This window comes from Terrapene carolina, unplaced genomic scaffold (genome assembly GCF_002925995.2).
Source record: "Terrapene carolina triunguis isolate 2854851 unplaced genomic scaffold, T_m_triunguis-2.0 Scaffold62, whole genome shotgun sequence".
NCBI lineage: Eukaryota > Metazoa > Chordata > Testudines > Emydidae > Terrapene > Terrapene triunguis.
In genome coordinates, this window is record NW_020664413.1 from 53,912,897 (window position 1) to 53,934,793 (window position 21,897).

Consider the following 21,897-nt stretch of genomic DNA (forward strand, 5'->3'; position numbering starts at 1 on the left):
AAGTTGTATTTGCCTAGTTTATTGATAAGAATATCATGCAAGACCGTATCAAATGCCTTACTAAAGTCTAGGTATACCACATCCACAGCTTCTCCCTTATCCACAAGACTCGTTATCCTATCAAAGAAAGCTATCAGGCTGGTTTGACATGATTTGTTCTTTACAAATCCATGCTGGCTATTCCCTATCACCTTACCACCTTCCAAGTGTTTGCAGATTCTTTCCTTAATTACTTGCTCCATTATCTTCCCTGGCACAGAAGTTAAACTAACTGTTTGTAGTTTCCTGGGTTGTTTTTATTTCCCTTTTTATAGATGGGCACTATATTTGCCCTTTTTCAGTCTTCTGGAATCTCTCCTGTCTCCCATGATTTCCCAAAGATAATAGCTAGAGGCTCAGATATCGCCTCTATTAGTTCCTTGAGTATTACAGAGCCAATACAGCCAGCAAAAGGTAAACATTTGTTTTAGTTAAAAAAGCAAGCAGCTAACTGAATATAAATAAGGAAACATCTTTGGGTTCAGAAAAAGTATGGATAAATGTTGATACGTTACCCAAAATTCACTTTACTTACATTGTAAGCTCTCCAGGAAGACATTCTTTTTGTTCATACACGTTATAGCACAAGGCACTTTGATGGCAACTTTTGCAAACTCACCTTTGGCTGTATTAATGAAATATGGTGAGATGTAGCCTCGGTCAAACTTCATACCTTCAATGATTTCCAACTCATCATTCAGGGTTTTTCCATCCTGTTTAAATGTGATGATAATTTACATTTAATCTATAGTTTAGGTAGTAAATAGAGTGCTTCTATGCACATTTTTAATATGTCAATCACCATGGAATTCAAGTCTCTCTGCGCTACCTTCACTGTGGTTGTATTCTTTACGTTCCCCCTTTATGGGGGGAAAAGAACAATGAGGGCGAGAAAGAAGGGTCAATCTAAAAGAGATTCTGTCTCTAAGGGAGAAGTATCGGTGCACACAAGTTGTGTTCTGTAAAACACATCCTTACCTCCTGTGGTGGAAACAATGTCTCACAAGAATTAGATCAGAAACACCAAGAAAGTTCACCTCTACTTTTATAGCTAAATTCATCCTGTATTAGTCTTTTAACAGAAATTATCTTGACCACTTAGCAATATTTATTGTTCTAGATTACTTAAACAGTGAAAGGAAAAGGGGAGAGAAAAAAAAAAAAAAAAAAGGCTTGCGAACCAGTGATGGTTGGCCAGTATAGTCGTTTACCTCAATTTATTGCAGTTAAGAAACTACCACATTCTCCCAATTATCTTTAAGAGATTTTTAAAAGTATTATGCACCATAGAAATACTGGTATGTCTCATATCCAGGCCACTGAGAACCATTCAGCATATCACATTAGTTTAGACATATGTATCTGCTCTGCAGTCCAACTCATCACTGATTCAGTTTCCATTCACTCTATTCCATATGTCCCTGTATTTACTGTGCTGATGTTACAACCACTGCATAATTTTGGTCTATAAGTCATCTCGACTATAAAGAGCAAGCAGCAGTCCCCCTAAAAAAAAAAAAGTTTATGTTCTCTAGTTTCTTTTCACTATTCCCTACTGGCTATGAGGCAAAACTATGATAGTGAGCCCAACAGCTTGTTAACACTATGTACTCCTAATCCAACTCCAATTTACTGGAGTTCTGTAGTGAGGGCAGAGTACATGCAGCGATGCCATACAAAGCAAGAACCAACAACATATAGCAGGTCTGGATTTCAGATTAAAGTGGAAGGAGTTCAGTTACAAGTGCAGCGAGTTCACTTTTTACTCTGGTTATCTGTGCTTTCAAGCAGATGTTCCTCTAACTTGGCAAGTTTATCTTCAAGAAAACTGCAGGTAACCTTCAACAAGCATAAGAGTTACTCTTACCTTAACTGTGATAACACCCTTCCGTCCAACTTTTTTCATTGCATCAGAGATTATGTTGCCGATTTCCTGGTCCCCATTTGCTGAGATTGTAGCAACCTTCAATGAGATGTTAGTTATTTTTCCCTTTAGCACTTGATTAATCAACTGTTTACAGAAATTAAGTTTAGGGACTTTTTAAGGGAGCAATAAGACTAAAGAGTTACAGGTCAGAGAACAAGAGAATGCAATTCATGACATGATAATTTCAGCATTAACATTGCCACGTGATTAGATATGTAATATTAAATATGTGAAAAGCTACAGCCTTTTCAGGGAAAGTCTCTTCCATTTTTCATTACCAAAAAATTAGAGTTGGTATGGGACCTAAAGTCTTCATCTCATGTTAAACTTCTGAGAAGTCTAGAAATCTAACCATTATTCTACCATTTCTCCCATAGATAGCCAGTGAACAATTACAAATGAGTTTAATATATAGCTGTTTCTTTCCTCAATATATGTAGTATTCACTTGTGAATCAAGATAGCAATAGTCATTTGGCATTTTGTCCCATGAAGACAGAACCTACTTGGGAGGCTAATGAGTCAGCTAAAGATCAATGCTGGTTTAAACAAAAGGCTGGGTATCAGAGAGTGGACTGGACCCTTTAAAGGCCAATGGTCCAGCCCTCCTGTGCCTCATTAACAGCCTCTGAATGGGGCCTGAGAGCAGGCAGCTGGTCTCTATAGAGCACTGGTCCATAAACTTTTCAGGGTCATGCCCCCCATACTCCTGGCTGCCCCCCCTCCAAACCATGACTCCGGGGTAAGGGTGGGGAAATGCAGACCGGGGTAAGGAGGCAGCAGCTGGGGGTGGGTCTGGGACCAGGAGCGGAGCCCCAGCCTGGGGCTGAGGGCAAGGCTGGGTCCAGGTGCTGTAGGCAAGCTGGGAGTGGAACGGGGCTGGGTGGTGCTCCCTCCTGGGGGATGCCTGGGCCCCACCACGCCCCCCTCTTCCCCGGGACCTCTGCTATAGAATCAGAGGAAAACAAAGCAGCTAGAGAAAGCTGAGGCAGAGCACTAGAGACTCATGCAGGCTACAGAGACCTAAAGATAAAATGTTGCATTTTCAATGTGAGTTGCAGTAAGAGTCTGATCAACACAATAGCAAGTTGATGCCATATACCCAAAATGTAATTTAGCTGGATCCATTACAGTTATTTTTTTACTCTCTATAGCACATCTTCACTTGTTGGATGAAATTTTTATTTATGACAGTTACAGAAAACTAGTAACCCAAGAAGGAACGAAGTCTCACCTGGGCAATTTCTTCTGGAGTTGTAACAGGTTTGGACTGTTTCTTTAGTTCAGCAATGACAGCATCTACTGCTAGCATCACACCTTGATAGAAGAATATGATCGTTATGGTTACTCATAGGAATTCTATTTACATGGTGCAGAACAGTCAAGTCTCATGACAAGCTTCTAAATTCCTCAAAATTGTAATGCAAATTAAACAATGCAAGAGCAGCAACACATCTTCCTCCTGCCCTCCCCCCCCATTTGTGTACAAAGTAGAGTACTTATTTTGCTGAGTCTAGGCCATGCACTTTCAAGGACAAAGGACAGCCTGTCCCAATCTTACAAACACAAGACACATTAACAGATCTACAATTTTTTTTTTTTTAACACATCAATTTTACATTGCAAGTACATACAGAATTTTCAGCGAGGGGAGGAAGAAAATCAGAGATAGCTATGACAATACTTGGTAAAGAAGTTAAACAGAATTTAAAATAAATACTCTAGGCACATAATACTAAGCACTGTATAAAACATTTTCTGTTTTAGAACTTCCATAAGATAAGCCTATCAGAAGACAGACTTTACTGAGATCTGTTGTGATGAATGACAAGTAAATATGATCCAATGATGAAAAAGAGAGAGCTCTATACCACAGGTTATATAAAATTTATGTATCTAAAAAAGTAAGGCCTGACCATATTAGTTCACCCACTTGCCAGCAAAATTAGACTCCTTTCTATGTTTTGCCCCTTCCCAAAAGGGTCATGTGGCCTTTTCCTATCTCAAAACACCAGTCAAATTTGCCATGGTTGAAGCAGAGAGAAGAAACCAAAGAGACAAATATTAGAGAACACGTTAAGTGCACCAGTGACAAAGATTGTTAAATTCTTACCTCTCCTGATTTCCACAGGATTAGCTCCTTTGCTGATTTTCTCAAAGCCCTCCCTGGCAATGGAACGTGCCAGTACTGTTGCAGTAGTAGTTCCATCTCCTGCCTCTTCATTTGTGTTGTTGGCAACATCTTGAACTAACCTGGCTCCAATGTTTTTGTATTTGTCTTTCAAGTCAATTGCCTTGGCTACTGTCACACCATCTTTTGTTACCTTGGGACTTCCCCAGCTTTGTTCAATAATCACTGTTCTACCCTAAAATCATCCAACATACATAAGAGGTATATAATTAAAATGATACCAAGCAACACAGAAGAAAGGTATTACTACAGAATTACCACTTGGCACATCTACACAACATAAAGTGTCTACACTGCAATAAAACACGCATGAATGGTCCATGGGCTTGTGAAGCCCTAGCACTGGGACCCCATAAGGGGGGTGGGGGTGGATCCCAGAACTTAGGCTCCAACCCAAGCCCGGACATCTACACTGCAATTTTATAGCCCTGCAGCCCAAACAAAGCCAGCTGACATGGGCCAGCTGCAGGTGTTTTATTGCAGTGTAGACATACCCTCAGACAGCCACTTTCCACCAAGACACACACTTAATATATACTTATTTTTATGAAGAGGAAAGTTTGTGCTCCTACTTTCCAATGTCAGAATGAGATTTATAATGGTTCTTCTATTTGGAGCCAGAAATCAGTGAAAGCATAAGGTACCATTTTAAAAGGAGAGCATCCAACTTCCACAAACAAGGTATGTTATGAATAAATGGAACACAATTTAGTTCAATCCTTCTCATCCCTGTAAAGTCAACAGGAGCAATAAGGTAGCAAACACATCTTCATCATCAAATAAGACACATATGGGTAAGTCTAACTATGTCAACAGGAGGGCTTCTTCCGTTGACACAGCTACCGCCTCTTGCAGAGGTGGATTAACTACGTCATCTTCCATTGGCATAGTAGCATCTTCGCTGAAGGGCTACAGCATCACAGCTGCACTGGGTGTTGTGGCAGCATTTTAGGTATAGAGCTGACCTCAGTCTCATCACTTTTTCTCAACCCTAACCTTGAGAAACTAGCCTTTCACCTACATCCACTACACCTTTGCCCTTCAGAAAAGCTGAGAAGGTGCCAACTCCGATTGTTACAAGGTGACTAGCTCCTTTAAGAGTGGGCAGGGGCCAGTGCCCCTGATTGATTAGTTGCCTCCCAAATGGGGTTAAGAGAAGCCACCTGAGCCATATAAAGGAGAAAGTCAGAAAAGTGGCAGATGACAGCTGCGTGAGGAGGAAAGGACAGATGCAGGGAGAAACAGAAGCAGCAAAGGAAAGTGGATACAGAGAGCCACTGGGAAGAACAAAAGGTAAAGAACATTACTGGTGAGGACTGGCCAACGCTGGTGAACCCCTGCTGAGTTACAAGAAAGCTTGTACAGAGGCCCCTAGGAACAAAGGGAAAAACCAGCCTGGTTAGAGGAAGCCAAGCATGAAACAATAGAATTGATGTAGGTCAGGAGAATGGCTCCCAAGAGTATGGGTAGGACCCAGTTAGGGAGGCCTGGGTGAGTGGAACACTGCTAGGGAGCTCTCTTGGGAGAGGCTTGACTTGGGGCTACCAGAGAAGTCACAGTTAGAAGCAAATCTGGGAGCTCTCAAGTGGATGGCCTGGAGATGAGAGCTCTGGAACATGGGAGATGTCCCAGAAACGGGTAAGGAAAAAAGCTCAGAACCTCCTGTACTTTGGGATTTTGGAAAGAATGATTTTATCATGAGGGTTCTGCAAATTATTGAATACGTACAAGAATAAACTATGACTACAGACAGGCCTCTAAACTGAACATTGAAAGAGACAGTATTTCTTTAATGGCTAGACCAAGAGGAAACAGACAGGCACACATATCCTAGTGCAGTTTGTGGCTTGGGGGTCACCTTGTCATAGTGATGAAAAAATAAATGGACAGACCAACTAATTTCTCATAAGCTAGACAGCCATTAACAGTGAAAAATAACTGCTTTGAGCCACCCAGTCTCACATGCTGTCGGTTATGTAATTTATATCATGTTTTTTAAAAATAAAATAGAATCTCCTCCCCACTTGAAAGTTTCTCTCTTAAGCTGATAGATATCTAATTTGTATTTTTGGTTTAAAAAGAAAACTTTAGGAGTGTAGAATGATGAGACACTTACCTTTGGAGACAAACTTGATTACATGCAAATATTCTATAGTAGTGTGTGTATATATAGCCTTAATCCTGCAAACACCTAATGTGTATAATTATATTCATGGGAGTTGTCCAACTTCAATCAATGGGATTACTCACTGGGATAAACATTTGGAAAATTGGGCCCTAAAGGTGCATTCACCCATCATCCACCATTATTATTACACCCTTAGGACTTGCTTGCTCTTACTTATTTACCAGGCCAAGTCAAGATGAAACCAATACTGATAGACAAAGTCTGAAATGTATACTCCCTAGAGAAGTGGTTCTCAACCTATTTACCATTGTGGGCTGCATCCACACAATATATATACTACCTGCATGGCCCTGAGGGTGTCACATGCATCACAGCTGTGTGCTGATTGGGCTGCAAGTGGTCCACAGGTTGAGAACCACTGCCCTAGAGGCATGTATGATGTCCATGGTCTTGCTTTAATCACGAGCCCTCTCCAAATTATGTCTTGTTCCAACATCATATGATCAAACAGGACATAACAACTAGTTACTCTGAAAGCCTAAACTTGTTGCAGGCAGTTAAGCTGCCTCTATTTTCTTTTTCTCCACTGTATGTTCACAGACCCCATTAACACTAACCACCGTAAATATATCCTGCTACAAGTAATTTTCTATCCACTGAATGTGATTTCAATTGTTCAGCCAAGATTTAAGTGGCTGTGTGGCGCTGGAAAGACAGATTTAGCAGCAAAGAAGAGATTCAATTCTAACAAGAGTGTGGCACACTATATATTTACCATTTGTTATGTACACAGTGATTGAATGATTGATAAATTATGCACTGTACCTACTGTAATTTTGAAATGGTCCATTTTATGAATTTTGATTATGAATTCCTCAATCCCCAATTAGTTTACAAAACAGGGCTGTACTGTACAAGTATTCACATTACACAAAAAATAGCTTTTAATATACCTTTGGTCCCATGGTGACAGCTACAGCATCTGCTAGAAGATCTACTCCCTGTAGCATAAGAGCTCTAGCCTCTGCTCCAAATTTAACATCTTTTGCATAGGTCCGTAGTAGGTGTGGGGCCAGTGCTCTGGACACTGGCCTCATCTGACGTAGCACTGTTGATAAACGGAGCATTTCTGAAGAAGGAAAAAAAGTAAGATACTACATTAGCTTTATTGTGTCAGTCCTTTGAACAACCATATTCCTGTGTTTTGTTCTCAAACTCCTCCAAAGATTTAGAGTAAACAACAAGTTGCTAGTAGTTTTGAGTTTTAAATGAAAGTGGTGACTGATCAAATATTTTAGTGTCCTAATTTTTGTAACAGTTGGATACTAGAGCAAAAGTCCAGGAGTCTGGACCCCTAGATTCTATTCCCAGCTCTTCCAGTGATTCACTATGTGATCCTGGGCAAGTCACAACTTCTGCACCTCAATTTCTTCTCCTCTAAAATGGGAATAAAGTTTATCGAGCTCACAAGAGCACTGTGAAGTTCACTTTTTGTATGTGAAGAGATTATAGCAACAGCAATGACGAGTGTTATGAGCATACTAGTATTATGTATGATAAAGCAGGAAAAATGGTATATTTTACTGAGACTACTACAGGCTAGAAGCAAGTTTGTCAGAGCTCAGCAGCTTTATCAGCATAAGCATCCTAAAAGTAAAGTTGCTATCTCAAAACCAGAATGTGACAGTGAAAAACGAACAGTTCAAGGCTGAGAGCATCTGGTGATAAACTAACAAAAAAATTGCAACAGTATCAACAGCCTGGCAGAGAAAGTCTGCAGAACCCAGGCCTATCCCCCTCCCACATGGTTCTCTCCATCAGGACATAACAAGGTCAAGAGACACTCGCCCCCTGCTGCTGGATGAGCCAACCTGCACAGGCAGGGGCGCCACCCTCGTGGAGGCCCCTTCTCCCAGAGATTATGGGAGAGGCTGTAACTGCAGCCCAGCAACGAACGGCATGAAACCAGCCTGCTAACAGGGCAGTGCCGCCACTGCCAAGGGGTAGCCAAGGGCTGGTAATGTTTCCAGTGCAGAAGAGAGGGGGACACAGAACGTAGGAAGCCGTGCACACGCACCCCGTATGTCTCTCACACACACCCTCCTAGGCTGAAGGCGAGGGGTTGTGAGGGTGTGTGTCTCTCACACACACACACACACACACTCAAGGGCAGGAGGCGGGAAAATTCACACACACACAAAGAAGAGCAGGAGAGGGAAATCGCACACACGAGCAGGCGTTTTCTCTCTCCCCCCTCCAGGGTAGGAGGCGGGGGCCCCCCTTTGTCACACTCCCGCTCCCCCAAGCAGGAGACCGGCGGAGGGTGTCTCACACGCCCCAGTCCCTGCGACACCGGGCACGTGCGGGAAGGGGCGTGCGCGCTCCGTGGCGGCGGGCAGGGCTCGGGGCAGCCGCGAGGAGCCGTCCCCTGCCTCCTCAGCGCCGATGGCAGCCCCGCGCCGGAAGAGGCTGCGCGGGCGGGCCGGTGCCCTGGACGCACATGGCTAGCGGGAGCAGAGGCCCCGGCGCCGCCACAAGAGCAGCAGCCCCGCGCCCGCGCCGGGCCCCGCCTCAGCGGGCACAAGCCCCGCGCCCGCGCCGGGCCGCTCACCTGTATAAGGCGGGCAAGGCAGCAGTCGGCTCCGCGGTCCGGGTTGGGAGCTGGACGAGCAGCGCAGCGCGGTGTGACTGAGTGACGGGAGCCTGGAGGGAACACAGCACTCACGGACTCTGCCCCTCCCCCGCTCAGGCAGCGACCCATGTGGGGTCCTGCACAGCCGGGCCCCGCAACCAGCATAACAGCATACGTTGGGCCCAGTTGGAGGCGGAGCGCGGCTTTCCGCCAATCGTTCAAGGGCCTAGCCGGGGAGTGGGCGGGGTCTGCGGGACTATGCGTCCTATGTGTGAGCTCCGGCTACTCGCGTATGAATCAAACAGGTTTCGGGGCCTCCCAATTCCAGAACCTTCTGGAACGCTCATGCTCGCCACAGGTCAAAGGTGGTATTACGTCACTTCAGGTTGTTGGTCCGATGCCGGGTGTAACGAGGACCTATGGACGCTGGTGTTCGGCTCTGCTGCATAGAGAATCCGGGTCTAGGGCGTAAAATGCCTGCGAGAGTAAAAAATAAACGTGGAAATAACATTTGTCTTCTAGGGACAACGGAAATAGCCCCGCCTTCCGGCGCGCGGCGCTAGAGGGGAGGTGGGGGCGCATGCGCAGTCAGAGTGCCCCCCCCCACGTGTATTAGCTGTGGGTGTGCGGCGCTCGGGACTCACTGGGCGGTGAGCGGGAGGGACTCGGGGCGCCATGGTGAGTGTCTCCGTTTCCTCGCGCGGTCTGGCCGTGGGCCCTTCGGCCGGACTTGCTGCGCTGGGGCAACTAGCACGGGGCGGGCGGGAGGGAAGCAGGTAGGGGCCGCGCTCGTGTTTCTCTCCAGCACGTCGTGTGTGAGGGAGCTGCTCCGGGCGCCCCCGCCATTGCCGCCCCTGGGGCTGTGTGGGGACAGGGCCCCCGGGTCTCCCGCCCTCTCCCCCCCCCCCCCATTGCAGCCGGCGGGGACGGGGGCCCCCGGGTCTCCCGCTCTCTCCTCCTCCCCCCCCCATTGCAGTCGGCCTATAGGCACAGACACCCCCAGCAGCCTCGCAGCGTGGCGCACACCGGGGGGGGGGGGGTGTTAGAGCACGTGGCCTAGCTCCGGGCAAGGCTGCACTTCATGCCTCGGAGCTAGACAGCGACCTGGCCCTCCAGTCTGTTCCTCGGCGGGCTAGCTGAGCCAGCCCTTCCGCCCCCCTTTGAGAAGTTAAGCCAGTGATCGCATATAAATTCCCCCTGAATAGGAGCGAAGACTGTAGAAAAAGACCATGTTCTTGCTGTGTCTAACTTCTGGCTATAATAAGTAGCTGTGAAATGAAAGTGTTTGCTTTTACCAGGCAGCATGCATTTGTAATGGAATTTGCTGTCAGGAGCCTCTGAAGTCAACATATATTTCAAGTTGACCTGTAACTTACCCAGTAACAATCTTTTTTTAATTATTTTTTCTCTTTTTGGCCTATCCATGAAAGTGACCTTGCATGGTCACAAGGTCATTTAGATACTGATACACCAATAGAAACAGGGAGAACAAGGATGTCCTTCTCTTCAAATGTTTTTGCTTTGTCACCTATCAGAAACAATGTTGTTGGTTTTCTTCTTTTTTTTTTTTTTTTTTAAGACTCAATACTGTGAGAGAGTGAGCTAATATTCTTAGGCATCTGTAATGTGTCTTTAGACAATGTTAAACCCTACAGAGTTTGAGGAAAAAATTCCTTTCATCTTTTTTCTGGCTGTGGCTTTCTTATATTGTATCAGAGGGGTAACCGTGTTAGTCTGTATCCACAAAAACTAGGAGGAGTCTGGTGGCACCTTAAAGACTAACAGATTTATTTGGGCATAAGCTTTCGTGGGTAAAAAGGATGGCCTAATTATCACTACCAAAGTTTTTTTTCTCCTGCTGATAATAGCCCACCGTAACTGATTACTCTCCTTATAGTTAGTATGGCAACACCCATTTTTCATGTCCTCTGCGTGTGTGTGTGTATATAGATATAGATAGATATATCTTCCTATTGTATTTTCCACTGCATGCATCCGATGAAGTGGGTTTTAGCCCAGAAAAGCTTATGCTCAAATAAATTTGTTAGTCTCTAAGGTGCCACAAGGACTTCTCGTTCTTTTTGCTGATACAGACTAACTACCATTCTGAAACCAGACTCCTTGTTGTTTCTTATATTGATCCTTCCCTCATGCTGTTTTTCCTGTCAGAGAAATCATTGATTTAAAAAAAAAAAAAAACACCAGCAGTTAGTATAAAAGGCCCTAGATGCTTAAATCTAAGTTATTTAAACTAAGTGTTTTCGACATGTTGATAGCATTGCCCATGTCTTAATAGAAGTGGGGGGATGATCCACAATTAGCTAATACATTTGTGAATAACAGCTCCCTGCTTCCAAGTAGCTCTGCTTCTGTTAGTAGCACTGGTCTATGAAGCTGCAGCCCCTGATGGAGGGACCTAGTCTTGTTCTTTCTCCTTGTTTCCAGCTGCTTCTACAAGTGTCCAGGGTGTGGTGTCCAGACATCTGTAGAAGCAACTGGAAAGGAGCAGGGAGTCAGCACCATGTGACTTGGCAGTTCTTCACAGACCACAGCTTGATTATTTTTTGAACTAAAATGTGTTCCCACTCCCTGTGCCTCCGTTTCTTGTGTTGCCTGCTTAGTGAAGTTGCAGGGATTGCAGACTTGTATGTGGCTTCTGCTCTGTGATCTCAAACACTACTGTTACCTGCTGACTCAGTAGTTACGGCTGACATTGACAGCCCTAGGCTGGTAAGATTTTTACCATTGTCTACTGCTAACTTGAGTTCAAAATAATTGCAATCCTCAGTACTGGTGTTGGGTTTAGTTTCTCCATCCTCAGCTGCTTTCCCCCTTCCTGCTTTCTGTTCATTCTCAAAGCGGCAATGTTTGTAATATACTTCAATGTATCATATGCTAAGCTTTACAAAAAATTATAAATCTTAACACTTTTGTAAAAATCACTGGACAGTATCTGCAAAACTTTTTGCAGATATTGGCATTCCTTCAAACATTTTTTTTTTTTTGTATACCTTATTTCAAACTTCAAAAGTGGGCAAAATAAGATGAGTGAATTGTCTTTTCTCCCAAATAACTTAGCACAAGATTGTACCTTAGTTATTGTATGGAATGCTAAACTTGAATATTTCAAAAGCCCTGACCAATGTGACATGCTTAATCTTTGCTTCTCTGTTTTGAAGCTTTCAACTAAAATAATTACAATAACTGTTCCACAGGTGTCTTATATCTTAGCTATAGGTGACTCTGATTTCAGTCTGTATATGAACTAATTTAATCAGAAGTAATTAATCTTAATATAACATATCTTATGCTTTTTTTAGATCTACAGAGGCTTAAACTACATAGGGTTTCCCTAAAGCTTTCCTCATCTGTTAATGTTTTAAGTTATCTTAGGCAGTTTATTTAAAATTCTGTGCATCTTAACTGTTAAACTTGTCTATTGCAACAATAATTTAGATCCGTTTTTGCTTTAATATTAATTTACTTTTGGGCCTAATTCAGAGAGATGCTGAGTACCTGCAATCTTCATTACACCAGTGGGAGTTGCAGGTGCTTAGACTCCAGTCCTTACTTTGCTATTTAAATAGTAAAATCGTGGTTTTTGAGCTTAGGATTGCAATTTTGTTGTAGTCTCAAATATGAATGGGTCCTTTTTATGTACAGTACAAAAATATCAATTCTATTTCAACAGGCAGGGAAAGCATTTAGGAAGTTTCTTCCCCTGTTTGACCGTGTTCTGGTTGAAAGATGTGCAGCTGAGACTGTAACCAAAGGAGGCATCATGCTTCCGGAAAAATCTCAAGGAAAAGTGCTACAAGCAACAGTAGTGGCAGTTGGATCAGGATCCAAAGGAAAGGTAAATATGTCTGGATTTTGCACCTTGCTAACTTTTTTGGATAAAAGGGATAGAAGCAGGATGTTATCTGAAAAAAAAAAATTAAAAAAAAATCAAAATAGCTAAAGGATGTCTATCATTACATTTATATTGCATCTGATCAAAACAGTAAGTGTAATATTTTGAAGAAGAAGAAGAAGAAGAAATTAAAAAAACAAGAAGTGTGGCCTGCGCACAAGAAGAGAAGCCAAGAACTCTTGAGTCCTAACCTGGCAGTGGTAGCCTCTGTGACCATGGGGAAATCAACTCAGTGTTCCTGTCTCTTTATCCCTGTCTGTAAAATGGGGAATAATACCTGTTTCACAAATGTTTTGAGAGAGATAGTTATTAATGGTTGTAAAGAGCTTTGAAGAAAATAAGTTCTTTATAGAACAGTGTTTCTGTGAGGATGGTTTCTCTTGCTCTGGCATGAATTGGTAAATGATGCAGTGCACCATGCTGGGAGGCTAAAGGTTTGTTCTAGGATCATTGAATAAATTAAATTGCTGAATAGCCTTACTGATTAAATTGCTGCAGACACATAACACGTTCCCAAGGTTTAGGAGCAGAACAGAAACCCAGAGCATGACTTATTAAATACTGTCATTGGTACTCTTGTGCTGTGCAAAACATCATCTGTTAATTAACCGAAGTTATTTTAAATATTCTGACTTCTGGTACTTCTGTGTTGGTTTTAGTAAGATCAAGTGTCAGTAGTCTCTTGGCCTATCCAAGGCCGTGATCAAGTGTCCTGATGTTTTTGGTCTTTTGGCCTCCAGATGAAAACCTTGTCTGTGCTTCTGGGACCTTGAAGTAAAAAATATTATATAACTGTAGATTAAAATTCTTCAACTGGAAGGAAGTTGGTCTGTATTTGGTGATATCTAGTAAGTAAGGCAATTAATCAGAAAATGTAGATGTATCCTTCAAGGCATAGGGAGAAACTATGTATACAAATCTTCTCATTTTTAAAGAGCCGTTATATGAGCATGTTCAGATCAGATTTACTAGCATAAAATAGGATATAGGTGTGCCTGCTGGGGCTCACGGCATGCACCTGCCGGGGCTGAATCTCTGAGATCCCCCCTCCCCACTGGGCAGAAGCCAGAGGCAATGCATGAGGAGTGCACGTGGGGTCATTCCCTCTCCCTCTCCACCTCCCATGATTTTTGCCTGCTTTTGCTGGCCCTACTCAGTCATAGTGCTGCATGGCCCCGTTCCTGCACAGCAGCTTCTGGAGCCTGCAAGCTGGGAGCTGTGGCTTTGGGGAGAGGCAGTGGAAAACAGCTGGGAGCTGCAGGGTGAGTTGCTGCATTTGCAGCTGCCTTTCCCCAGGGAGCTAAAGGAGCAGCCCCTCCCAGCAGTTTACTGCTGCCTTTCCATGCAGAGCTAACACCTGGGAGCTGCAGAGAGGGGCCACTGAGCATAATGGGGGGTGTGACTTAAGCTGTTGGGCGGGGAGTGAACCTTTAAATTCTGGCCCTGCCATGACCCCCAAAAGGCTAGACATCTCTGGCAAAGCCCCTAGCCTCACCACGCCACTGCAAGGCAGTCTGGTAGGTGGAGAATGGGCAGGCCTGGGGGGCTCTGCAAGCCACTCTTTGGGTAGGTCTATACTTACTTCCGGGTCCGGCGGTAAGCAATCGATCCCGGAAGTGCTCGCCGTCGACGCCGGTACTCCAGCTCGGCGAGAGGAGTACGCGGCGTTGACGGGGGAGCCTGCCTGCTGCGTCTGGACCCGCGGTAAGTTCGAACTAAGGTACTTCGACTTCAGCTACGTTATTCACGTAGCTGAAGTTGCGTATCTTAGTTCAAAGTGGGGGGTTAGTGTGGACCAGGCCAAAAACTGTAAAAGAGCCGCATGCGGCTCACAAGCTGGTTTGGCCACCCTGGCTCTATATGGTAACCGTGTAACACTCTACTTCTGGGGGGGATTTTTTTTGTCTGTATTGTTACAGACATACTTGCTAACAGATATTTTGAAATAAATTTTCATAAATAAATGTGTGTGCTTATGAACAAATATAGGATGTTTGTAGAAACTTACGAGGTTTTGCTTTTTTTCTCCCCTTTAGAGTGGAGAGATTCAGCCAGTTAGTGTCAAAGTTGGCGAGAAGATTCTGCTACCAGAATATGGCGGTACTAAAGTAGTACTGGAAGACAAGGTTTGTTTGCTGAACTTTATAATTGCAAACTAAATTGGTTTATTAATTTTCAGGATTATTTTAAAATCCTTCTAGCTAACAGGCCATGTGAAAAAATGAATAGTGTTGTTGACCAACTGAATGAGAGAGACAACTGACAACATTCAAATTGAGGAGCATCAATCTGGCCCTGTGGCTTTTGCACACTACACATCTATGATCCTCTGCTGTGAGAGAAACACTTCTGCCCCTGACATTTCCCCATAGCTGTAGAGAGAAAGTGGTTCTCCGTACCTGCCACCTTATCTTGGGAGGAAAAAAAATATATAGAGGGCTGACTGCAATGTCCTCCTTGCTGAGGAGGAGAGAAGATTCCAGAGCCTTCTACCACTTAATGTTACTATCCCCATTTATTTGTGAACATGGTCTCAAAGGATGCTCCTGCCAGGAAAATTTACCCCAGAGCCTTGCCCAAAGGAGTGAAAAATATCCCCTGGAATGAAAGAAACATAGTGACAGGCTCTCAGGGCAACAGATATTTATAAAAGTCCTTGGGTTAATAGTTCCTTTGATTGTGTAGTATTGGCCTCAGCCTTCAGCAATAAATCGATCTCAGGGACTACTGACCTTGGAGCCAGTTACTAGTTCTGTGAGATTTGTCTGCAACAGATATTAACTTATTTTTTTTCTCTCCATTTGCAGGAGTATTACTTATTTAGAGATGGTGACATTCTTGGAAAGTATGTGGACTAAATTTCTCAAATGGCTGCAGTATCATGAAGTTGTCCATTCCACTAAAGTGCTGAAATCTTTTTCCATCATGTAAATAATTTCCTGTTCTTTATTTTATAATAAACAGATAACCAGTCTCTCTGAAATAACTCCTACAGTCCCATTGTAGTGATCCAAACACTTCAAAATAAAAGAATGTGTACAGTCAGAGAAACACATGTTCATTCTTATTTGGAGTTCCATTGAACAGTTCAAAGTGCTGGTGTTAATTTGAATTTTTGTAACTCTCTTCCAGATTTCAGAAAATTCAATTTCGATATCCTCTCAACTGTCCTGAATTTTTTTTATTTTAAAGGAATTTTAGGGATTTTTTTCCTGCCTTATAGATGTTTGCGTGGTTTCATTATTAGTCTGCTTCTCTTACTGTTCCCCAGAAACTGGCTACATCCAAATATGACTTCCATGCACACCTGCAGTACAATTGTACTGATAACACTGTTTCCAAAAAAATACACGAAGAGATGAAGGACTAAACCCTCTCCACAGAGGAGTGCTGCAAAGATGAAAAGTAGTATTTTATTGTTATTGCTGAACTAGGTGAACCTTCTTTTCTTGTTCAACCTGCCTGTGGCAACATCTTTTTTGGTTTAATATGAACCAGACATCTTGTATAGTAACATTATCTTTTATATTAAATAACAATTATATACATTTACACAGACATTGTATAGGCAGAGAAGTTGAATATTCATGTTAGTTATACAGTATAGTTATACAGTAGAATCTTATTAATATGCTGTGTATCTACTCAGCAAAATTATGTTCTGTAATGAAGCTTAATGTCAATTAGATGCCAATGTTTTTACAAAATATACTTCAGTGCCTTTCTAGGGCGTCACTGCTAGCTCTGAGTCCTGTCACGTTCTGTAAAGACATGAGATAATTCTGCTCCAGTGGTTATCAACTGGGGATACACAGAGGTCTTCCAAGGGGGTACCTCAACTCATCTAGATATCTGCCTAGTTTTACAGCAGGCTACATAAAAAAGCACTAGCAAAGTCAGTACAAACTAAAATTTCATATAGACAATGACTTGTTTATACTGCTCTATATACGATACACTGAAATGTAAATACAATATTTATATTACAATTGATTTATAATTATATGGTAAAAATGAGAAAGTAATCAATTTTTCAGTAATAGTGTGCTGTGACACGTTTGAATTTTCATCTAATTTTGGAAACAAGTAGTTTTTCAATTAGGTGAAACTTGGGGTATGTAAGACCAATCAGACTCCTGAAATAGGTACCCTAGTCTGGAAAGGTTGAGACACTGCTGTACTCCCCAACCTTGGCCTTTTCTGTGATGCACCCTCTCGGCAGTCAGTGAGGCTGAAGTTTGCTACTCCCTTCTTCCACCAGCAGCAAAGTAGTTTTAATTCGTCCGAAATGTGTACTGTGATTTAGGCCAGGGGTTCTCAACCAGTGGTCTGTGATCCCAATGGCCCTGAATCTCTCTGGCCCTGCTCCCCTTGGGCCAGGAGCCCATGGGTGGAGTTGTGGGGGTACAGGAGTGTTGCCCCCAAGGCTGCAGTGTCAGAGCTGGGCAGTCCTGGAGGTAGCTCCCAACCCCCCACCTCCTCCCTGCATCCGAGGCCCCACCACCTGTCCAGGTAGGAGGTGGGAAGCAGAAGCCAAGCAATGTGGGGCAGCTGCTACTTTGACTGGTGCCATGGAGTAGACAGCTGTAGCATTCCTGTTTCCTCCTGGTGCCCAGCGTTGCAGCTGCTCCTTAGCTCCCAGCCCCCTGTGAATGCTCATGGAGCTTATAAGAGCCACCCGGGTGGGGGATCTAGCTCCATGTCTGGCAGAGCCCTTGGGGAGCAGCAACTGCAGGGGAGTTCTCCCGGCCCCCTACATTAGAGTTAAACAAGACCCATAACAAATTTAGACCTTGTATGTGTTGGTTTATGAACCTGATGGTTGGATGGGGGAACCAAGTTAGGCTTCAGCTTGTGTGTATTTGGTTTGTTTTTTGGTAATGGCAAAATAGGCTGGGTTTAAAGGCTTTTCCCATCATGTAGTATATGGACTACAAAGAAAATAGCACTGTGGTGGTTCTGAGGTATTTGTTAATCGAAAAGCATATTCACGAACATACAGAGGTTGTTCATTTACACAAATGTAGCATTCTTATATGGTAAATATTACCCAGCCATGATTTAATTTTAACTGAAGTAACATTGTTTCCTCAAGCAACCAACCCTTGTACACATTTTCTTACCAAAAAAAAAAAGCTAACTTCTTCAAAAGGAGATTCAAGGTCACTCAAACTTAACAGTGTGAAAACCTTTATACAGAATGTTCCTTTTCAATAGGCAAGCGTAATATTTGGCCTGCGAAGACCTGATTTAATTTTGTTCACTGAATTTACTTACATCGTAAATGGAATTCTGATTCCTGTGCGTGTTTTTTTTTTTTTTTAACAAAGAAACTAGAGGTACATTTTTTACTACTACTGACAAAACTTTAACAGTAATAGTATGGAAAATACTGCTACTTATAAAAAGCCAATCTATATATTAGACTACCAAAATAACTGAAATCAATGTTCCAAGAAAAATGTAAGGAAATTATAGGCCCAATCCTGAGCCCATTGAAATTAATGGCAACAGGATAGGACTTTTATTAAAAGATGTTGCTTTTATTCTTTAAATAATATAGTGAGTTGAGGGTTTAATGGTCTAAGCTGGACTTCCTGGAACCATAACTGTATTTTGTATTGATCATCTGCTGATAATGTTAGCTTAGTCGTTTGATCTTCCAAGGTAGATAAGGATTGCCAACTGTGGCTGTTTTAGAGGAGACCTTAAGTCAAGACCCCTGTGTTATGTGTGGACATTAATGATCTCATGTGAGCTGGTGTCTAGCCAAAATGTTCCCTGTCCTAGTTTTGTAGTATCAGTTGGTTACCACCCACCTCTTCATAGATGTCATCTTGCATTTCAGTGGGTCTGCTTGGGGGATGGATAGCTCAGTGGTTTGACCATTGTCTTGCTAAACCCAGGGTTGTGAGTTCAATCCTCAAGGGGGCCATTTGGGGATTTAGTTGGGGATTGGTCCTGCTTTGAGCCAGGGGGTTGGACTAGATGACCTCCTGAGGTCCCTTCCAACCCTGATATTCTATGACATTGGGCAAAATCATGTGGTTATTACCAGTTTGAGACAAACTCCTATTGACTTGTCTGATAGTCTGCAAAGTGTTTTAGAATGAAAGTTGCTGAATAAATGCAAACTCATGTATTAGCATAAAAATGAAGCCTAAACACTTGTCTACCTTGAAAGCTGCCCCATTTCAATTTTACTTCATGATTCTAGTGATGCATTTTATTTCTGAAACTGAAGATTACTGTACCCTAACTATTTTAAAACCAATGGATTGTGTAACCCAAATGCTAATAAGCTTGTGCAAATGCACCTTCTGCTACACAGCAATTATGATGCAATCACTTATCTTCTATGATGATGCTTGTGTTCTGGGATTTAAACAGGTCACATGCTAAGTTGAATCTTTGAGCTGACTGAGATTTAAAATATTAGCCTCGTTTGTTTTTGTAAGCTAACTATTCATAGATAAGAACTGGGGTGGAGATTGTCTTTGAATGTAGGTCACTGGGTAAGCCTAATATTTGAGAGTCCCTCTGAATAAGAATCTTTAAAAGATAAAATGCACACAGGAGTCTTATTTGTAGTGGATATCTCTAGGGGCTTGATGCCCCATGTACCAGGCTACCAGGAGTGGGCATCATAGTCTTGGCAGATGCATTTTTCAGCAAGGGAGACCTGAGGGATACAGGTTTCCTTAGCATGTATCCCACTGATTATTTGTATTTAGTGACTAGGAGTCCTAGTCATGGACCAGGACACCATTGTGCTAGGTACTGTACAAGCAGCCGCATGGGTGTATTTAGCATGCTAATGTTGCTACAGGTACTTCACCCAGTATTCTGCTCCCTCTTTGTGTTCTCAGGTCTCTGAGATTTTCAGCACTTCTGAAAATCAGGCCACTTATATACGTGCCCAAAATGGATGTAGCTTCTGAACTTTATGTAATTGACTGAAATTTTGGGGGATTTAAGATCTGTTTTCTCATCTGAAAACTGGGATAATGCCTTCCTACTTGTTTATGTTTGTAAAGTGTGCTGAGGTCCTTGAAAAAAGGGTGTTATAGTTTACAAGTACAAAGTAATAGTGTGGCCCTGAATCCACTCTGCACTATAAATAAAGTGCTTAGATGACTGATGGACCAATATGCACAGATTGCATATAATGTGAAGGTTGTTTTTTCTCTGCAAGGCTATCACTGGGGGCAGGAACAGGATGACTTAGCAACTGTGATTTATCTGCTGTTGTCATATCAATTTGAAGTCAATGACTGTGTGCCAATAGTTACCCCTCAGGTTTTATTGCGGGGAGGGCAGCCACCTGTTAAAAATTCTCACTTCTAGCTGTTTATCTCGTATCAGAGGTTGTCTATTTTTTCCTCTGCTTTTTAGACTACAGGTAGGTGAAATGGGGAGGTACAGGTACTTCTATTCACCCCTGGACTTTCTCCCCAGCCTTTCAATAACTACATCTGATTGTGGGAGTGGGGGCATAGGTATGCCTTTCAAACGTCATTTCCCTTCGGCCACCTTATAGATCCTGCCTAGAAGTAGCTGTATTATCTTCATGAAACTGTTGCCCAGGCCGGCTCCATCCCCTGTGATGATGAGGCAGGAATGTGCCTTTGTGAGGCTTCTAAGTGAAAAAGCACATTATAGCCAGAAGCCCTAACCCTGCAGAAATAATAAGAACAAGAACATAAGAGCAGCCATACCGGGTCAGACCAAAGGTCCATCTGGCCCAGTATTCTGTCTTCTGACGGTGGCCAGTGCCAGGTGCCCCAGAGGGAATGAACAGAACAGGTAATCCTCAAGTGATCCATCCCCTGTCGCCCATTCCCAGCTTCTGGCAAACAGAGGATAGGGACACCATACTGCCTAATAGCCATTGATGGACCTATCCTTCATGAACTTACCTAGTTCTTTTTTGAACCCTGTTATCGTCTTGGCCTTCACAACATCCTCTGGCAAAGAGTTCCTCGGACTGACTGCATTATGTGAAAAAATACGGTACTTTCTTTTGTTTGTTTTAAACCTGCCTATTAATTTCATTTAGTGAGCCCCTAGTTCTTGTGTTAGGAGGAGTAAATAACACTTCCTTATTTACTTTCTCCACATCAGTCATGATTTTATAGACTTCTATCATATATCTCCCCTTAGTCATCTCTTTTCCATGCTGAAAAGTCCCAGTCTTATTAATCTCTCCTCATATGGAAGCCGTTTCATACCCCTAATCATTTTTGTTGCCCTTTTCTGAACCTTTTCCAATTCCAATATATCTTTTTTGAGATGGGGCAACCACCTCTGAACGCAGTATTCAAGATGTGGGTGTACCCTGGATTTATAAAGAGGCAATACTATATTTTCTCTCTTATCCCTTTCTTAATGATTCCCAACATTCTGTTTGCTTTTTTGACTGCTGCTGCACATTAAATGGATGATTTCATTAATATTAAATAAATTGGCCAAATACTCACTCTGACTTTCACTTATGAAAAATGAGGGTGCAGGTTAAAAAAAAAAGTGAAATGATTCTTTAAACACTCATCTACTTGGTAAAATTTAACATGGTTGGACAAATGCCAGACATAAGTAACTAATTACTGGGAGAGAGAGAGGCTTAAAGTCCCACTTAAAACTTTTTGGTTAAAAAATACCATTAATTTCTTTTCTCTTTGACTTGCAAAAACTGTGACCTGGTTGTAGATTGATAGAGCGGATACATATTGCCTTCTGACAGATGTTTTTTTTTTCAGCTTGATTTATTTGCATTTTGGAAGCTCTGCTGTCCTTGAATTTAAAGTCAGGGACAAGCAGCTATCAAAACCCTAACTTCTGTGGTTCAAATGTTAGTTAACCTTTAGAAAGTATGGAAAGGAAAAAGATCAGTGCCTAGTGGCAGGGGAACCCCTCCAGCTAATGAGTGTGTCTGCCTTGTGCCATGCTTAGCTGAGCAGAATGCCATCTTTCAAGGCATTAACTTTGGATTGTACCAGGTCTAAATAGGATGGAATATTAATCTAGATATTTTTACCTAATCCTTCATTGTAGGCCACTATTTCCCC

General features: G+C 42.7%; 2 protein-coding genes across 3 annotated transcripts in view; one reads left to right on the forward strand and one right to left on the reverse strand.

The window, feature by feature from the left end:
* The window catches only part of HSPD1 (heat shock protein family D (Hsp60) member 1), an 18,949-nt gene extending 9,907 nt beyond the window's left edge, over positions 1-9,042 (reverse strand). The window contains exons 1-6 of the mRNA XM_024195287.3: positions 8,896-9,042; positions 7,238-7,413; positions 4,079-4,331; positions 3,200-3,282; positions 1,907-2,002; positions 659-752 (exon numbers count right to left, since the gene is read on the reverse strand). Of these exons, the coding sequence (XP_024051055.2) occupies positions 659-752; positions 1,907-2,002; positions 3,200-3,282; positions 4,079-4,331; positions 7,238-7,411 (700 nt within the window). The 5' untranslated portion in view covers positions 7,412-7,413; positions 8,896-9,042. The remainder of the gene's footprint in view (positions 1-658; positions 753-1,906; positions 2,003-3,199; positions 3,283-4,078; positions 4,332-7,237; positions 7,414-8,895) is intronic.
* Positions 9,043-9,493: 451 nt separating this feature from the next.
* The window catches only part of LOC112103491 (10 kDa heat shock protein, mitochondrial), a 35,132-nt gene continuing 22,728 nt past the window's right edge, over positions 9,494-21,897 (forward strand). Inside the window, exons 1-4 of one of the 2 annotated variants that reach the window (XM_024195289.2) lie at positions 9,496-9,594; positions 12,608-12,772; positions 14,866-14,955; positions 15,637-15,880. In XM_024195289.2, the coding sequence (XP_024051057.1) occupies positions 9,592-9,594; positions 12,608-12,772; positions 14,866-14,955; positions 15,637-15,687 (309 nt within the window). In that variant the 5' untranslated portion in view covers positions 9,496-9,591 and the 3' untranslated portion in view covers positions 15,688-15,880. Of the gene's footprint in view, positions 9,595-12,607; positions 12,773-14,865; positions 14,956-15,636; positions 15,881-21,897 lie in introns of those variants that run through there. The other variant, XM_024195290.2, reaches the window with a different exon arrangement.